A 17,838-nucleotide genomic window follows, 5' to 3' on the forward strand; every position below is an offset into this window, starting at 1 on the left:
TAATTCTCTAACAGGCATAACCAATAAATTATATGAACTATAGAGCCTTTTGAATGATACATGGAAGGAGCTATCAGCCCTCTGTGTAGTTGACATTTGGCTGTAAGAAATACAAAAATGTGCTGCTGGAATGTCAGATTTTCAGATGATTACCAGCTTGTGTAGGGAAACATAAAGAGCTGGTGGAAGATGTGCTTATGTAAGAACTCCATCCAAACAGACCTTGGAAGGCCAAACAGTACCAACTGACCATCATGTTACCCTCAGCCAATAGCAGTCACTGGATGCAAGTATGGAGCATGTGGTCAGCACATCACTTTCCAAGTCGTCGTCAGTTTTTGTGACTGGAGCTGCTACTTTACAATCAAACAGCTCCTCAATTGTCCTCACAAGGACTGAGTGCACCTTGTTTGCCAACAGCACTCGCCAGACCCAGACAGTCATCCATCCAAGTGCTAGCCAAGCCAGACAGTGTTCTGCAGGCCTAGCCTGTGTTAGGAGCTTTAGTTCTTCCACATGATTTCTGAAGCCATTTAAACTCCATTGTTGTACGTCCATTTTCTCTTGGTGAGGTTTGCCTTCCCTTTACCTTGCACCTTGGTGGAGGTTACTAACAGACGCTGGTAGTGGTATTTATTGCTTATGTCTGTGAGGACACACTAACCTGAAGTGTGGACTATTTGACAACTATCCACCTCCACAGCTCAGTAGTTTGCATATTTAATGGTCATAAAGAGAACCCATGTTCGATTCCCTGTGCTACCAAGGATTTGTTACAGGGTGCACTCCATTCCATGGTGCCCACTGAGGAGCTACTTGACTAAGAAGTTGTGGCTTCACAGTTTGGAGAGTCAGCAAAATGGCCGGGAGAGTGGTGTTCTGACCACATGCCCCTCCATACTGCATCTGTATGGTGCTACATGGCAGAGAATAAACTGGCAGCTGGTTAAGGTCACTTGGGCCTTCAAGGCCTGGACAAGGAGTTGTTGTTTCACAACTGATGCAAAGAGATAAGAAATGATGTAGACTTCATGGCTTTAAACAATTTCTTTGCTTCAGCATATGGTACCTGTTATGTAACTTTAAGTGTTTTCTTCTGTAAATAGGACACTCTGCTCCATACTTGATATGAGTTGAAGCAGTAAACACATACTGGTGAAGATGTGCACTCAACATCTGGTTCATGAGGTGCTTGGCTACAGTTCCCAGCAGCAGCATGACCATTACATGCCACTGTAGTATGACTAAATGTTTGGCCCTTTAACACCACAAATAGATTTGGAAAATATGGGCAAACGTTTAAGTGTAAGAAACCAAACTTAATATGACTGGGTAAAACTTGCAAACTGAAAGTTAAAATGAATGTAGTTGTTCTTCCAAGATTTCCATTCTTTCCCTTAATCTCCACATCTATAACACTTTCACCTGCCCATTCCTTTTGTAGCACAATGAGGTTTTTGTCAATTATGTCTTCACATGATACCACCTCATGACTGGAATTTAAAGTTTTATGCAGTTCATCTACAGTGGGGTATTTGTTCAGCATCTTTGATTTAAGTTATTTTTGTAATTGACCTGAAGTGTCAGTTTCAATAAACACTGTACCATTGTGTATTCTCTTTATTGACTTCAGGTCATTTTGAATACCATCTAGACCACTGGTCATCAAAATGTGGGCTTTGGACTGTATGCAGCACAATTCAAGTATTTGTGTGGCCCGCGATTCGCAGCTGTACTTTACAATTATATTCACCTAGAAATAAAAAGCTGGATCCAAGAATGCTCATTAACAAACAAAAATACTTACACAGACAGTAATACAGGGTGTTTACAGTTAAACTTTCGCTATTTGTGTCAGTGTACAAGAAAACTATTTACCACATAGGTTCCCAACTTTATAGTAATAGTGTTCAGACTAAGTACTTCTGGATTTGTGTTGTTAGTAGTATCAATGTCACGACTTGCCATTGAGCACTGGTACTGGAATGATACCGTAGGACTGGAACATGAGCATCAGTGTGGACATTATAGTTGCAGACAGTCAACATAAACCTGGACAAGGTTAGCAGAGCTTTACTCATAAATCCTTTTATCAAAACAATAGCAATAGTGCTGCTGCTCTTCATGAATATCGAAACATTAAAGAAATACGAAGTGGTTCTCTTTCTTCTGCACCTTGGGAACTGCCCCTGGGAGAGGACAATGGCCAATTGCATCATAAACTGCTGAAAAAGTTGCAGTTGCCACGGCTGAGAATGCTGGACGTAATGTGCAATCTTCTGGCAGTGCACGAGCTGTGTCATGACAACTGAACATTCCATGATCCACCGTTCAAAAAATGCTGCGAACAATTATGAAATCATATTTGTAGTGAGGTTCCAGGCTGTTGTGGGTGCAGATGGTTGATACAGTGAGCAATGTTTGTAACCTAGAATGTAAACATGGTATATAAATAACAAATGTTATCCTTTTAATTCGGAAATTAATGTTCCGCATTTTTACTGATGTTCGTAAATTCAGCCATGAACTAAGTGAACTAGTTGCTTACCTCAAGGGCAGAGGGGTAAGTAGCACAGCCACTTCGGGTTAGAAGATGATGAGGAGGAGGTTAGTGTTTAATGGCCCCCCACAAGTTCATTTAGAGAAAGAGCACAAGCTCAGATTAGGAAGGAATGAGGAAGGAAATTGGCCATGCTCATTCAAAGGAACTGTCCCAGCGCTTGCCTGAAGCTATTTAGGGAAATCATGGAAAACCTAAAGCGGGATGGCTGGACGTGAGTTTGAACTGTCATCCTTCCAAATGCAACTCCAGTGTGTCAACCACAGCACCACCTCACTTGGTGTTAGAGGATGTGAGGGGGTGAATGTTTCATTTTTTGTCTTCCAATACTGACAAGTTACAGATGTGTGTAACATGTACTGACCAGCTGCTACAATATAAATTTCAACAAAGAAGTAACATCATTTTAGAATGAGCATTAGAGAGATGGTAAGCCTGCTATAATATAACATAATGAGTAGAAGAAAAATATATTCAAAACATTTAGTGAACACACGTGATTAGGTCTCATATCATATAATGCATTTAAGTATAAGCACATTTATTGTTGTTAACCAATTAATCATCCACCCACACAAACATCAACACCTTGTCAGGCACTTACTGTCTGCTAGTGTGACCAGTAAGTGGATTAAGGACTGAAAAGACCATTATGGTTTAACAGCAAAATCCAGAATATGCTAAGGAAGCATAAGCTGTTGCCTCCTCAGTACAAAAGAGAAATAGGAAATGACAACAGGTAAATGTTAGTAGAGATTCATGCATCTGTGGAAAGATCTACCCATGAATCTTTCAATAACTATCACTGTCACATTTTAGCAAAAGATCTGGCTGAGAACCTGGGAAAATTTTCATCAGATGTAAAATTGCTAAGCAGGTCTCAGGTTTCCACCTGGTCACTCATTGACCAGCCGGGTGCGGCAGCTGTAGATAGCAAAACGAAAGACAAAGTTTTAAATTCTGCATTTAAGAAATTGTTCACACAGGAGAAACATACAAACATTCCAATGTTTGACCATTGAAGAGAGTCCCATATAGACGACGTAGTAAAATGCATCCCTACCACAAACAGCTGAAAGAGTTGATAGCAAATAAGTCACCAGGTCTGGATGGAATCCCAACTCAGTTTATCAAAGTGTACTCTGCAGCACTGGCCCCTTACTTAGCTTCCATTTATCATGAATCTCTCAACCAGTGCAAAGTCGCAAGTGACGGGGGGAAAAAGTGAAGGTGACTCTAGTACATAAAAAGTGTAAAAGAATGGAACCATAACATTACAGACCAATATCGTTATCAGGAGAAAGAAAACTGGCGTTCTACAGATCGGAGCGTGGAATGTCAGATCCGTTAATCGGGCAGGTAGGTTAGAAAATTTAAAAAGGGAAATGGATAGGTTAAAGTTAGATATAGTGGGAATTAGTAAAGTTCGGTGGCAGGAGAAACAAGACTTTTCATCAAGTGAATACAGGGTTATAAATACAAAATCAAATAGGGGTAATGCAGGAGTAGGTTTAATAATGAATAAAAAAAATAGGAGTGCGGGTAAGCTACTACAAACAGCATAGTGAACGCATTATTGTGGCCAAGATAGACACGAAGCCGATGCCTACTACAGTAGTACAAGTTTATATGCCAACTAGCTCTGCAGATGACGAAGAAATTGATGAAATGTATGATGAGATAAAAGAAATTATTCAGGTAGTGAAGGGAGACGAAAATTTAATAGTCATGGGTGACTGGAATTTGAGAGTAGGAAAAGGGAGAGAAGGAAACATAGTAGGTGAATATGGATTGGGGGTAAGAAATTAAAGAGGAAGCCGTCTGGTAGAATTTTGCACAGAGCATAACTTAATCATAACAAACACTTGGTTCAAGAATCATAAAAGAAGGTTGTATACATGGAAGAATCCTGGAGATACTAGAAGGTATCAGATAGATTATATAATGGTAAGACAGAGATTTAGGAACCAGGTTTTAAATTGTAAGACATTTCCAAGGGCAGATGTGGACTCTGACCACAATCTATTGGTTATGAACTGTAGATTAAAACTGAAGAAATTGCAAAAAGGTGGAGATGGGACCTGGATAAACTGACTAAACCAGAGGTTGTACAGAGTTTCAGGGAAAGCGTAATGGAACAATTTACAGGAATGGGGCAAAGAAATACAGTAGAAGAAGAATGGGTAGCTCTGAGGGATGAAGTAGTGAAGGCAGCAGACGATCAAGTAGGTAAAAAGACGAGGGCTAGTAGAAATCCTTGGGTAACAGAAGAAATATTGAATTTAATTGATGAAAGGAGGAAATACAAAAATGCAGTAAATGAAGCAGACAAAAAGGAGTACAAATGTCTCAAAAATGAGATCGACAGGAAATGCAAAATGGCTAAGCAGGGATGGCTGGAGGACAAATGTAAGGATGCAGAGGCTTATCTCACTAGGGGTAAGACAGATACTGCCTACAGGGAAATTAAAAAGACCTTTGGAGAGAAGAGAACCACTTGTATGAATATCAAGAGCTCAGATGGAAACCCAGCTCTAAGCAAAGGAGGGAAAGCAGAAAGGTGGAAGGAGTATATAGAGGGTCTCTACAAGGGCGATGTACTTGAGGACAATATTATGGAAATGGAAGAGGATGTAGATGAAGATGAAATGGGAGATACGATACTGCGTGAAGAGTTTGACAGAGCACTGAAAGACCTGAGTTGAAACAAGGCCCCGGGAGTAGAAACCAGATGGCAGTTATAACAGTCGAGAGACACAAAAGGGAAGCAGTGGTTGGGAAGGGAGTGAGACAGGGTTGTAGCCTCTCCCCGATGTTATTCAATCTGTATATTGAGCAAGCAGTAAAGGAAACAAAAGAAAAATTCGGAGTAAGTATTAAAATTCATGGAGAAGAAATAAAAACTTTGAGGTTTGCCAATGACATTGTAATTCTGTCAGAGACAGCAAAGGACTTGGAAGAGCAGTTGAACGGAATGGACAGTGTCTTGAAAGAAGGATATAAGATGAACATCAACAAAAGCAAAATGAGGATAATGGAATGTAGTCGAATTAAGTCGGGTGATGCTGAGGGAATTAGATTAGGAAATGAGACACTTAACGTAGTAAAGGAGTTTTCCTATTTGGGGAGCAAAATAACTGATGATGGTCGAAGTAGAGAGGATATAAAATGTAGACTAGCAATGGCAAGGAAAGCGTTTCTGAAGAAGAGGAATTTGTTAACATCAAGTATAGATTTAAGTGTCAGGAAGTCGTTTCTGAAAGTATTTGTATGGAGTGTAGCCATGTATGGAAGTGAAACATGGACGATAAATAGTTTGGACAAGAAGAGAATAGAAGCTTTCGAAATGTGGTCCTACAGAAGAATGCTGAAGATTAGATGGGTAGATCACATAACTAATAAGGAGGTATTGAATAGAATTGGGGAGAAGAGGAGCTTGTGGCACAACTTGACTAGAAGAAGGGATCGGTTGGTAGGACATGTTCTGAGGCATCAAGGGATCACAAATTTAGCATTGGAGGGCAGCGTGGAGGGTAAAAATTGTAGAGGGAGACCAAGGGATAAATATACTAAGCAGATTCAGAAGGATGTAGGTTGCAGTAAGTACTGGGAGATGAAGAAGCTTGCACAGGATAGGGTAGCATGGAGAGCTGCAGCAAACCAGTCTCAGGACTGAAGACCACAACAACAACATCCCTAACATCAGTTTGCTGCAGAATGCTTGAACATATTCTCAGTTTTAATATAACAAATTTTCTTCAGACCAAGATGTTTATGTCCACATGTCAGCACGGTTTTAGAAAGCATCACTTGTGCGTAACTCAGTTTGCTCTTTTCTTACATGATATCCTGTGAACTATAAATGAAGGACAACAGGCAGACTATATATTTCTTAATTTCTGGAAAGCATCTGACAAGGTGCCACACTGCTGATTGTTAACAAAGCTATAAGCATATGTAACAGGTACCCACATATGTGAGTGGCTCCAAGACTTCTTAAGTAATAGAAACTTGTGTGTTGTCCTCGATAGCAAGTGTTCATCAGAGATCGAGGTGTCATCAGGAGTGGCCCAGGGAAGTGCGATAGGAGTGCTATAATTTTCTATATGCATAAATGATCTGGTGGACAGAATGGATCGCAATCTGCGGTTGATTGCTAATGTCGCCACAGTGTATGAGAGAGTGTCAAAGTTGAGTGCTGTTTGAGGGTACAAGACTACTTAGACAAAATTTGTAGTTGGTGTAATGAACGGCAGCTACCTCTAAATGCAGAAAAAGGAAGTTAATGTGAATGAGTAGGAAACACAAACCCATAACATTCAGATACAGTATTAGTAATGTCCTGCTTAATGCAGTCACCACATTTAAAAATCTAGACATAAAGTTGCAACAAAATAAAATGGAATGGACATGAGAGGATTGTGGTAGGGAAAATGAATGGTGGACTTCAGTTTATTGGGTGAATTTTGGGAAAGTGTGGTTTATTGGTAAAGGAGACCACATATGGGATGCTAGAGTGACCTATTCTGGATCTGTACCAGGTTGGATTAAAGGAAGACATTGAAGCAATTCAGAGGCAGGCTGCTAGATTTGTTACTGGTAGGTTTGATCTACACATAAATTTTATGGAGATTCTTCGGGAACTCGAACAGGAATCTCTGGATGGAAGGCGATGTTATTTTCGAGGAACACTATTGAGAGAATTTAGAGAACCAGCATTTGAAGCTGACTGTAAAATGACTCCACTGTCGCTAACATACGTTTTGCATAAGGACCACAAAGATCAGATATGTGAAATTAGGGCTCATACAAAGAAATACAGACAGTCATTTTTCCCTTGCTCTATTTGCAAATGGAACAAGAAAGGAAATGACTAGTAATGGTGCAGGGTACCCTTTACCATGGCCTGTAGGGCGGCTTACAGAGTATGTATATAAATTTAGATGTAGATGACTCACAACTTTGGGGTTGCTGAAGGTGGTAGCAATCTGAAACCAAGAACAGTTGACTCTAGTGTTCTAAGGGGTGCCAACTTTTAACAATCAGTACTTGGGGCCCAGCAGCCAATTACTGCTAGACTATCAGGGGCGCATAACATACTAATTTATGCATGTTACTAATCAATAATAAGATTGATACACATGGAGCCCAAGATACCACCTCGCAAAGTTAGTACTGAACCTTGAGCAAAAATGTTTGATGGCCACAGTTCTAGAACATTCTGTATGCACAATGAAGACACCTTAGCTGAAGTGCCCTTTCTCCTTTCAACAATCACTAAAACATTTTGACATGTCTCTGGTCTGTTACCATAACTTTTCCTAATTTGTGCACAGGTGAGCTACCTTCACTGGCTCTCTTGTTGGACTGGGTAGGAATGCTCATGAGCAGCTCAACTGATTCACTGAGAGCAGGGCCGCAAGCAGCTTGGATAACAGATGTCCACCCAAACAGAGCCCCACTTGCCTGGGTAAGTCTTACACAAATGAACTGTGTTGGGTTCTCTGGAGACTGTTGCTAATGAAAGTTGTGCCTCAATAGCCATCCATTCCATCAGCAAGCAGCACACCTTGAGAATGAGGTTCTTTTAAAAAGTTTTTCCCTTCTTGTCATCCAGATTATAAAGCAGCGATCTTCATTCCCTACACCATGTTCCGCATGGTGTCCACTGAAGCATGCTAAAGCTTACAGTTACAGAGAACTGGTGGTGCCCGTCAGACCCCAGGATACGAAACTTGGGTTCACCAAGCCTGTATCCAGTCAGTAAAGACTGAGTTCCCAGAAGTACTCAGCATTTGAGGACGAACTGCGGGGTATATGCGGCTTATCAGATACCACACACTGTTTCTGACCAAATATGGTCTGTGTGCTACACTAGCTTCTGTGTTTCTTTTTAGGGTTCTGTACCTCAAGTCGGTAATTTTTTTTCTATTGTTTGAAATGGACACATGTTCCTGCTGCTTCACGTTGCTCAACAGCCTTCCAGGTGGCTCTTCATGTGGTGTTATCCTGATCCACTATAACATGAACTGGGTATATTTCTCTCTGTGTCAAAAGAGCATTTGTTATCATCATCAGTAATCCTGTGTTTCACTACTGAAAGTAGAATCTGCTCCTACTTTATTTTTTTTTCTCTGAAATCATGGCATTCTAAATTCCTAATGAACTGTAAAGCCCACAGTTTATAGATGAAAGATGACCTCGTTTATGTGTTTCATAGATTTAGTTAGAATAGGATAGTAAGAAAGGTACTGATCCGTATGATCAACTCCTTTCATATGGGCATTGTTACGATTTACAAACACGCTTCTCCAGCTTTTCTGTTTTTCTTTCCTTTATTTGTGGCAGAAGAGCCATAAATTGTTGATATCATTCTGACAACCTGATTGTCTTTCCAGATGAGAAGAAAATGTCACCTTTTCTACAAAAAACTATGCCACCTTTCTCCATTCTTGATGCTAAGGCTTTCAGAGTTTACTGTAAACCTCTGTTAACCCTAATAGTACCACAGACTCTGGTTTTGTTTATCAGTAGTAGCTCTGCAGCAGAGTTAATGTTACTATAGTTACCCTGGTAGATGTGGTGCCACATACCAAGATAATGATGAACTGAGAAAACAGATTTGTCCAATTTCTTCCCTTCACCAGTGTAAATCTCCATATTGCAGATATAGCCTGTGTCACTCTCACACAGCATCTTAACAAGTAACCCATACTCTGTAATCTCAAGTGTTGTAAGTTCGAAACCTCAGGCATCCTCTCCATGGAATCATCCTTTTATCCAAGGAAAACTATTGCTCCAATTTGTAAAGCATCATGAGTTTAATCCAGCACAGTCTTCCAGAACTATTTTTCAATTTTGTGTCATTAAAATTGCCAGTAAGTCCAAATATGTTCAAATCTTTTGCAACTCACTGTGCAAATATTGGGGTAGCTGTTACAGGGTCTGTTGGCCAATAATCTTTGCATCTATCTTTTCTTGTTTGTCACATTAAAAGCATCAGGCCACGGAGTTTCTCATGTCTCTTTGTGTAACAGGAGACCATTGACTGCTCTACGCGATGTTTTACATTTCACTGAGGTTTGATCATGACAAGTGCACAAACTGTTGCAAAGCAATTCAAACAAGTCATCACTAACATATGTATCCTCACAGAGGCTACAGAATCACATTGCATTGGAAGTGCAATCATCCCAGAGTGCTTTCAAACAGTTGTGTATGTGGTTGCTTATCATCACTGTCATAATGGCAACAAAAATAATTCGTGCGGACAGAATCATCAATGATATTATTGGAACCACTTGACAACACTGCCTCCTTATGCTTCTTTATAGGTCTAAAAAAATCACTGTCACTGGTTTTGTCCTCAGAACAATACACATACTCTTTCACACAGTCATTCAGTTAGTCAGGCTCCCTATGAATGGGTGGGAAAAAAAAAAAAAAAAAAAAAAAAAAAAAAAAAAAAAAAAAAAAAAAAAAAAAGCATTTCCAACTCATTCATTTTCTTCTATTTTCTGAACTGTCTGAAATATCAAAATACACTCAAGATGCTAAATAAGTGAAAGGTACATGAAGACAGGTATGTTTGCTACATTGAGTGCAGCTTTTATGTGATCCATGATGGTCATTGCAGAAGATTTTGGAGGCAGATATGTACCAGTGCACTGTCTGGCATGCAGTCCCATACATTCAGAACAGATATGAGCCAGTCATGTTTTGAGTTGTTATTAAGCACATTGGTGTAAACATCTAGCTAGATGTAGTCTACAGATAATTTGTAATAAACATGAGTTATCTCACGATCCTTCCACAGTAGATAGCGTACAAAAAAGAGTAAACTCTGGATCCATTCAGAATTTGTTAAGACCCCTTTTTCTCAGGAATGGATACACGTATCAAGCTGAAATTTACGTCACATTCTTAAGTCTACGGCCTCTTAGGGATGTTAAAAAATTTAAAAACTCTCATTTCCTGGGATGTATGAACTATCTATATTTAATTAAGTTTGTACAGAATCTGTGATGCATGAGCCCTACTCCACACTTATCCCCTTTTTTTTTTTGGTGTTGAAGTAACTAATGTCTCTTTGTGTATATTATGCAAATGCAGTTCACCACTCTCAAATAAAGGAGCTGCTTTGTTCTGACGAAACCAAATTTCAAATCGCCACTGCCACTATACAGACACATAAACTGCTCAAAAAAGTTTTTCACTGAATAGTTTTTTCTTTTAGATCAGATACTCCTTTCCCAAAACTCTTTTGACCACAGGAATTTACCTATGTAATGGAGGTAAAAGTGAACCTACATTCACCACACAGTTCAGTAGAGCACACTGAGTGTCCAGTCATGAACTGGACAATGTGGCTTGTGTATAACCCTTAATCTGTCAGCATGCCTCACAGGACCATCTCAAGCTTAGACTATGTGTTAACTGTGACTTTATGGCAGTGAGACATACAAAATTTAAGATTTGCCTCACAGCTTCACTCTTAGTCAACAACACAGATGAAGACTGCTACCAAAAAATTATGGCTCATAGGGAAGATATAGGCAAATGGGAGAGCTGTATCAACCCAGGTGGAGAGCACACAATCAAATTGGTGTCTACCTGCCCATTATGAACAACAGTTCAAATCTCTTAATACTGTGGTGGGCAAAAAAGGTGGGCCAGGGAGCACCTGGAATGGACCTTGGACCAATGGAATTGGCCTGTCTTCATTGCTGAGTGCAGCTTTTATGTGACCCCTGATGGTCATTGTAGAAGGATGTGGAGCCAAGAAGTACCAGTGCACTGTCTGGCAGGCAGCCCCACACATTCAGCATGGATCTGTGCCAGTCATGTCTTGAGTTGTTATTAAGTGCAGATGTCAGTCACCACCTCTCACCCTTGCCCCAGGAGGCTGGAATCAACTGAACAGAATGGTCTGTAGTATGTGCTAAGATGACTCCAATTAACCATGCTAGGGATCATTTGAAACTTGCAATGCAAAGAGGTATGAATCTTACTCATCCATTGGGTAACATCAGGAGTGCCATTTTTGAAGAGTGAATTAGGCTTGAGCAGCAATGTATTGACTACCTCATGGAAAGCACACCAAGGACAATCCTAACATGTTACAATGCATGAGATGGGATAGCATGGTACTGAATGTTATCCAGCAGCAGATTTTGACTTCACAACTGTGCATCGATATGCACTTTCAAACAGTTTGCATTTCATTCTTGTTTTTGTTTCACATACAGTTTTTTTTAAATTTTTTAGTGATATTTATTTATGACTCCATCTTTTCCCTTCACAGTTGAAAGTCAAAGAACCCATCTTTTAAGGATGTTAAAAAAATCATCTTCCTGAAAGTAGATACTCTTAGTACTAAAACAATAAGTAACGAATTATCTTTTAAAACTAGGTTCCCCAGAAGCATAATAAACAGAAAATACTTCTATTCATGTTTACTGGATACTGCAAATCATTATTTCTTTTACAGATGCAGTAGCTAGAAGATAATAGATCATATAATTAAATGTTTCCCTGAGACATTTAAGTCTCTTCATTATCTACGATAATGATCGAAGCACAAATTATAATTCATTTCTTCTGCTTCAATCATTAGTGTAGATAAAAGATAAAACTTTACCTCATCCACTTTATTTTGTTCTTCCACTGTTAGGTTAGCTGCAGCTTCTACAACATAAAAATCTTCATCATTATCATCACCAATATAGATTTCATTTTCACTAACACTCAAAGAAGTGTTGGACCAAACACTATCTTCATCATCTGATGATAAATCTGAAGGGGTAGGTGATTTTTCTTTCTCATCTATGTCCTCCATGTCTAAAAAAAAAAAAAACAGTAACATCATAAAAGTGACACAAATTCAATGAAATGTAAAAAAATGAAGTGATAACAATATCACCAATTCAGAGAGAGAGAGAGAGAGAGAGAGAGAGAGAGAGAGAGAGAGAGAATTAAAAGCACCATTCAAATCTGAGCTTGTAACGGCATTCAATGTAGCGTAATAAATATTTTTGTTGTTTTATTTATCCCTTTTAAACTGACTGCTGGTGTTAAGCTCGTTATTAACGATTTTGCTGTAAATACACAGCTGACCACAGAAGCAAAGTAAGAAACACTTAAAAGAGCTAAGGTATTCCTCAAATATAGATATTCAATGGTTTTCTGCAACTATGTTTCTTGTGGCTCTAAGTAATAACAATAATTCTTTTTTTATGAGCTCAGAACCTAAAAGAGAAAAACACATGAATATGTACAATACTATCAAAGAAAAGACATGCTACTCAGAACAAGGCAAAAGAACATTGCATGTTATTAAATTACACACCAAAAGAACAGAAACAAAGTGCATCCATGTTATTAAATTACACACCAAAAGGACAGAAACAAAGTGCAGCATAATGTGTCAATCAATCCTTTCTAAATACAAAAAAAGCCAAGCTCACAATGTAACTTCATACACGTACACATCACCGATGGATATGTAAATGATTACATTTTCAGTTCTGTGTCACAGGTACAATGACCATAAGAGTGCATTAGTGTTGTTCATCTTAAATAGGTTACCAAGTCTGATAGTCAGTTAGTTACATGTTCCATAGATCATTTGAGCAATCCTTTTATTGAAATGATGTGGAATGAGTTAGTTTACTTGTATACATGATTAGTGTTGACATTAAAGAGCTTATTTTTAGTCCTACTCATGGAACTACACTTAATTTTCTTCCTTTTTCTTTTCTTTTCTTTTTTACTGGCTAACAGTTTTTAAGTATAAATCTGTCAATGGAACACAAGGAGTTGTCCAGGTAAAAGGATTTTAAATTAGATTACAAAGTTGCTTTGCTCTCTTTCAAGACATTTTATGTTAATAGGCAAATGATCCAAAATATTTGTTGCTTCTTATTGAGCCACTGACAGCTTTAACAATAGGTAATATAGGTCATTTTTCCTCTAGTGTTGTAAGTATAGATATTACTGATCTTCTCAAGTTATGACAAATTTCAGAATTGAATATATGTACTGTGACAGTGTAGTTCAATAGCCTAGCAGGTAACTACAGGACTTCCAATGGTGAACACTACATATTATTCTTACTGCTCACTTCTCTACAATCAATACTTTCTTTCTAAGTGGTGAGTTACCCGAGAAAATTATTCCGTAAGACATAATTGAGTGGACATATACCAAATATGTCAGATGGTTGATACATTTGTTTCCAACATTAGTAGTTATATCAAGAGCAAAAGCAGCCAAACTACACTGTTTGGGAAGCCCAGTACTATGCTTCTTCCAGTTCAAGCTTTTATCAGTGTGTACATCCAAAAATGTGGAGCATTGTACCTTATTTACAAACCCTGCTCATGTGGTACATCTACTGTTGATATGACTACTTGTAGTACAGGATTGAATGTATTCTGGTTTGTTTGTTTTTTTTCTTCAAAATTTTGGGTGCGGCCATTTTCAGAGAATCACTTAACAATCCTTTGGAAAATATCAGTTACCAACTCTTCTGTCACTTGCTCTCTAGTGAGATTTGTTATAACATTTGTAATGTCTGCAAAAAGTAACAATTTTGCTTGTTGAATGTGAAGTGGAAGGTCATTCACATATACAGGGTGGTCCTTTGATTGTGACCGAGCCAAATATCTCATGAAACAAGCATCAAATGAAAAAACTACAAAGAACGAAACTTGTCTAGCTTGAAGGGGAAAACCAGATGGCGCTACGGTTGGCCCGCTAGATGGCGCTGCCATAGGTCAAACATATATCACCTGCATTTTTTAAAATAGGCACCCCCATTTTTATTACATATTCGTGTATTACATAAAGAAATAACAATGTTTTAGTTGGACCACTTTTTTTGCTTTCTGATAGATGGCGCTGTAATAGTCACAAACATATGGCTCACAATTTTAGACGAACAGTTGATAACAGGTAGGTCTTTTACATTAAAATACAGAACGTAGGTACGTTTAAACATTTTATTTCGGTTGTTCCAATGTGATACATGTACCTTTGTGAACTTATCATTTCTGAGAATGCATGCTGTTACAGCGTGGTTACCTGTAAATACCATATTACAGCAATAAATACTCAAAATTATGTCCGTCAACCTCAATGCATTTGGCAATACGTGTAACGGCATTCCTCTCAACAGCGAGTAGTTCGGCTTCCGTAATGTTCGCACATGCATTGACAATGTGCTGACGCATGTTGTCAGGCATTGTCGGTGGATCACGATAGCAAATATCCTTGAACTTTCCCCACAGAAAGAATTCCAGGGACATCAGATCCGGTGAATGTGCGGGCCATGGTAAGGTGCTTCGACGACCAATCCACCTGTCATAAAATAAGCTATTCAATACCATTTCAACCGCACATGAGCTATGTGCTGGACATCCATCATGTTGGAAGTAAATCGTCATACTGTCATGCAGTGAAACACCTTGTAGTAACATCGATAGAACATTATGTAGGAAATCAGCATACGTTGCACTATTTAGATTGCCATCGATAAAATGGGGGCCAATTATCCTTCCTCCCATAATGCTGCACCATACATTAACCCACCAAGGTTGCAGATATTCCACTTGTCACAGTCATCGTGGATTTTCCGTTGCCCAATAGTGCATATTATGCTGGTTTACGTTAACGCTGTTGGTGAATGATGCTTCGTTGCTAAATAGAAGGCGTGCAAAAAATCTGTCATCGTCCCATAATTTCTCTTGTGCCTAGTGGCAGAACTGTACATGACATTCAAAGTTGTCACCATGCAATTCCTGGGAGATAGAAATATGGTACGGGTGCAATCAATGTTGATGTAGCATTCTCAACACCGACGTTTCTGGGATTCCTGATTATCGCGCAATTTGTCTGCTACCGATGTGCGAATTAGCTACGACAGCACCTAAAACTCCTACTTGGGCATCATCACTTGTTGCAGGTCGTGGTTGATGTTTCACATGTGGCTGAACACTTCCTGTTTCTTTAAATAATGTAACTATCTGGTGAACGGTTTGGACACTGAATGATGTCATCCAGGATACCGAGCAGCATACATCGCACATGCCCGTTGGGCATTTTGATCACAATAGCCATACATCAACATGATATCGACCATTTCCGCAATGGGTAAATGGTCCATTGTAACACGAGTAATGTATCATGAAGCAAATACCGTCCACACTGGCAGAATGTTACATGATACCACGTACTTGTACATTTGTGATTGTTACAGTGCCATCTATCACAAAGTGAAAAAAGTGGTCCAACTAAAACATTCATATTTCTTTATGTACTACACGAATATGAAATAAAAAATGGGGGTTCCTATTTAAAAAAAAAAAAAAAACAGTTGATATCCGTTGGACCTATGGCAGTGTCAACTAGCACGCCAATGATAGTGCCATCTGGTTTCCCCCTTCAAGCTAGATGAGTTTCATTCTTTGTAGTTTTTTCGTTTGATACTTATTTCGTGAGATATTTGGCCCAGTCACTATGGATGGACCACCCTGTATAAGGAATAGAAATGGAACCAAAAATTGAACCCTGTGGGATGCACTTTGTGATCTCTCTTCACCCACCCCCTCTATCACTTAAGTAAGTCTTCTACCTTTCTAACATTGTAACATTGGCTGAATTTACCTTTAAGATTCTGTCTGTTATGTATGATTCATACCAGAAGTGCATAAAGCCATCAATTACATAAAACATTGAGAGAGTAACATGATCTACAACATCAAACACCTTGGAAAGATCACAAAAAATACCAACTGGCGATATATTATTATTTAAGTCTTGTACTTTTTGATAAGTGAATGTATAAATAGAATTCTCAGTCGAGCAACCCTTCTGCAATCCAAAGTGTGATACGCTAAGTAAATTGGTTCCACTTAAGTGTGTGACTACTCTTAAGTACTTCACTTTTTCAAATGTTTTGAAAAAGGTGTCAGCAAGGAAATTACATGATGATGTTTAAGATGCTTGTCACCTTTCTTATGAAATGATTTACCAACAGCATATTTAAACCCGTCTGAAAAAATTCTCTGTGCCAATGATACATTGCATATACCACTAAGGACATAATTTAATTGGATTTTATTATTCCTGTAGGATTACATAGTGTACAGTGAATGTACATATAATACAGGACACATCAAAAATAGAAAACATTTTACATATTTCCTAACAATTTTTCTTACATTCTAACATAACTGATTATAAGTGAAATATATGTAAATTTAGTGTGATAAGTACTCTTCAACGCCATAAAATTCTTTTTCCACCAGATAGTCTTTGAGGTTCCTTAAAAACTTCATGTCATATACATTGACATGCAGTTTTTTAGCCAGACTTCTTAATATTTTGCTACCTGAGTACTGGAGTCCTTTTTCAAGCATTGTCACTCGACAGGGTATGCTTCTTATGTCATTCTTCCTCCGTGTGTTGTGGGTGTGTACACATTTGGATTCCACTCTGCACTATTCATTGTGATATATAGTTTTATACATGCACAAGGATGCCAAAAGTAAGATGCCTAGTCTTTTGAAGCAATTTTTGCCTGTTTCAGACGTTTTTCTTCTTAATATGATCTCTTTTTTTTTGTGCAGACCCTTTTAATTTCTTGAATGTTTGAGTTTCGCACACTATTACTCCATACTACAGGCAGAGTTTAAAGAATCCACGGTATACTGTGCACAGAAGCTGTTTGTCTGCATACTGTGATAGCTGCCTCATTATGAATATGATGGCGATGAGTTTGTTACAGATAGAATTAATATGTTGTTTCCATTTCAGCTCATTATCCACAGTAATAACTAAGAATCTCAAGGATTCTACTTCTTCCAGTCTCATTATATCCACCTCTAAACCTATGTGCACAGCCTTCTTTTGTAGGTTTATAAAAGTCCAGGAGCCACTGAGCTGTGGGGTTTGCAGATATGTATGTTCTTCTCTCAAGCTGTACCACATTTTGGTCATTTTTCAGCATTATCAGGTCATCTGCTTACTGAAATAAAACAAGCCCTTGTTTTACATTCCTGTTTCAATACCCTACTGAAATACTCTCTGAAGAGACAATTCACTGAAAGTTCCGTAAATCCAATTGCATCTAGTAAGTGATATCACATAATACATTAAATCTCATAAAATTTATTATTTCATTTGTTTACTTGTATGTCATGTTTGTCAAACACGTTTGCAATATTTTGCATTCACTAATGAAGCCATAATCAAGAAAAATTAGGTTAGTATTGTTG

At 38.5% G+C, this 17,838-nt stretch overlaps 1 protein-coding gene across 2 annotated transcripts in view; it reads right to left on the reverse strand.

Moving 5' to 3' along the window:
* The window catches only part of LOC124604303 (probable ATP-dependent RNA helicase DDX60), a 243,057-nt gene that overhangs the window by 135,685 nt on the left and 89,534 nt on the right, over positions 1-17,838 (reverse strand). For both annotated transcript variants that reach the window (XM_047136467.1, XM_047136466.1), the window contains exon 2: positions 12,201-12,400. In XM_047136467.1, coding sequence (XP_046992423.1) covers positions 12,201-12,398 — 198 coding nt within the window. In that variant the 5' untranslated portion in view covers positions 12,399-12,400. The remainder of the gene's footprint in view (positions 1-12,200; positions 12,401-17,838) is intronic.

This window comes from Schistocerca americana, chromosome 1 (genome assembly GCF_021461395.2).
Source record: "Schistocerca americana isolate TAMUIC-IGC-003095 chromosome 1, iqSchAmer2.1, whole genome shotgun sequence".
In the NCBI taxonomy this organism is placed as follows: Eukaryota; Metazoa; Arthropoda; class Insecta; order Orthoptera; family Acrididae; genus Schistocerca; species Schistocerca americana.